At 34.0% G+C, this 2,238-nt stretch overlaps 1 protein-coding gene across 1 annotated transcript in view; it reads right to left on the bottom strand.

Annotated features, from left to right (window-relative positions):
* LOC144971723 (uncharacterized) overlaps positions 1 to 2,238 on the bottom strand; it is a 27,090-nt gene that overhangs the window by 6,997 nt on the left and 17,855 nt on the right. The window contains exon 4 of the mRNA XM_078912796.1: positions 94 to 214. Within this exon, the coding sequence (XP_078768922.1) occupies positions 94 to 214 (121 nt within the window). The remainder of the gene's footprint in view (positions 1 to 93; positions 215 to 2,238) is intronic.

The following is a 2,238-nucleotide window of genomic DNA, read 5'->3' on the forward strand; positions in this document are numbered from 1 at the left end:
TTGTCTGCCTGAAGACGGGTTTTGAGCCCGAAACGTTCCGTGTTTGGTGTTTTGTTCTCTTTTGAAGCTGTTATATTCATTTTTGTAAATTACTTTTTACAGTCCACAGCTTCCAGCAGCCTATTATTACTAGGGAACAAGAGAAGGATGATTCCTGTTAAATCCGCACGTTTATTTGAAGGACATTTAATAATTTCCCCCATCTTAGAAGAACCTATAAAATGATTGATTAAGAAAAAAACTTAATGCTGCTTATGATCAGCTATATAGTCTATAAATGAAAGATATTATTTATGAATCAAACTGACCTTTTGTTTGTATTAATGATACTGTGTACTTATAAGCTCTGCGTAAAGTGGATCTTTCCTTTCATTTGTAATAACTATTAAAATAGATAATAAATAAAAAATAAAATAAAATTCCCTTTATTCATCCCATAGGGGAAATTTGTCTCTAGGGTCTATTCCAAGGGAAGACTGGAATAACCAAGGCGTCAGCCGCAGTGCAGCGCCGCAATTTGAGCTAAGGCGAGGTGACTTGCTCAAGGCCACACGACGCAGCGGAGGGTGATCGAACTCGATACCTTTCGGGTAGGAAGTAAAGACCGTAAGGCTGAGCCACGCGCCCCCCCCCCCCCCCCCCAAAAAAAAAAGTATTCAAATGTATTTTGATCTATGTAACCCTTAATGATTATGATTTGGTACATATTTGAATTGAACACGCCGGAGAGTTTTTCCTATGGCTAAATTAATTGGTATGGGATAATTTGGCCATGACCCAACTAGAATCACCCCGACGCTATGGCAGATTTGGAACTCAACAAATAAACAAGAAAAGAGGCACGATCAATTTGTATGTTGTCATTTTACGCTTGCATTTAAGATACACATTTACCAGTTATTCTATCTATCTAAAATGCCTCTGCCTTCAACGATAAGAGCAAAGATAAGATAAGAAAATAAATCTTTGCCATGGTAGGTGTATCACGCCTGAAAATCACGCCACTGCGATTTGTGATTGGTCAAATTGTCACATGACTGATTATTATTGTTCCAGTTTGATAAAAATGGCTCCATGATGACTGCACTGATTAACACTAAAATGCGATCGGGATACGAGTATTTTATGTCCGGGTTCTGTTCGCAACGGGGCACCAGAGCTTTTGCTATTGACACCAACTTATATGTCACATGTTGGTTTATATTGTTTTATTATTTTTAAAAGTCTCTTATGGTGATTATGGATCGTTTATGCCATTTCAATGAGAATAAAATAAAAGTAGATAATCTTAGGATTTAGATCAAGCTTAAAGGCAACCATGTAAAAGATAAGACAAAGGGAAATTTTGAACAGAGATCAACTTTAGGCCCAAGAGCAAAAAATATTATATTAATATTATATTCACGTATCTTGTTTGAAACCACCTAAAAAGTCTCATATTAACACTGCTACAGGAAAGTAATAGGGTGTTATGGTCAAAAGACATGCTCCACATAACGGTATTATTAATGGAATGCATAGAGTTGGTAGTGTGGTCTTGAGCAAGTCACCTGCCTCAAGGCTTTGCATTGAGGATGACGCCTGGGTTATTCCAGTCTTCTCTTGGAAATAAACCATAAAGACAAATTTCTCCTTCAGGATAATAAAGGGAGTTGTTTTTATCGGTTGATATAGAATAGAGAGATTGATTGAGGCATTGATTCCTCTATTTATTCATGACATAAAACTACTGCATCCAAAATGGTGATTATCATACTAACACATTCGAGTTTCTCCCTTTCCTCCGATTTTCCTTTTGTCTCCCCATGCGACACTGTTGACACTTAGGTTCGAGCATTTCACCTGAGAAAATAGGAGTGAAGTATTATTATTATTATATTATTTTTATTATTATTATTATTATTATTATATTATTAATTATTATTATTATTATTATTATTTTTTATGATTATATTATTATTTGTTAATATTATTATTATTATTATTATTATTATTATTATTATTATTATTATTATTATTATTATTATTATTATTATTAGTAGTTTGTAGTAGTTAGTAATAGTAGTATTAGTAGTAGTAGTAGTAGTAGTAGTAGAAGTAGTAGTTAGTAGTAGTATTATAGTAGTAGTAGTAGTAGTAGTGTAGTAAGTAGTAGTATAGTAGTAGTCGTCGTCGTCGTCGTCGTCGTCGTAGTAGTAGTAAATAGTATAGTATAGTAGTAGTAGTAGTAGTAGTAGT

This window comes from Berghia stephanieae, chromosome 4 (assembly GCF_034508935.2).
Source record: "Berghia stephanieae isolate SIO BIC M18660-M18661 chromosome 4, UCSD_Bste_1.3, whole genome shotgun sequence".
In the NCBI taxonomy this organism is placed as follows: domain Eukaryota; kingdom Metazoa; phylum Mollusca; class Gastropoda; order Nudibranchia; family Aeolidiidae; genus Berghia; species Berghia stephanieae.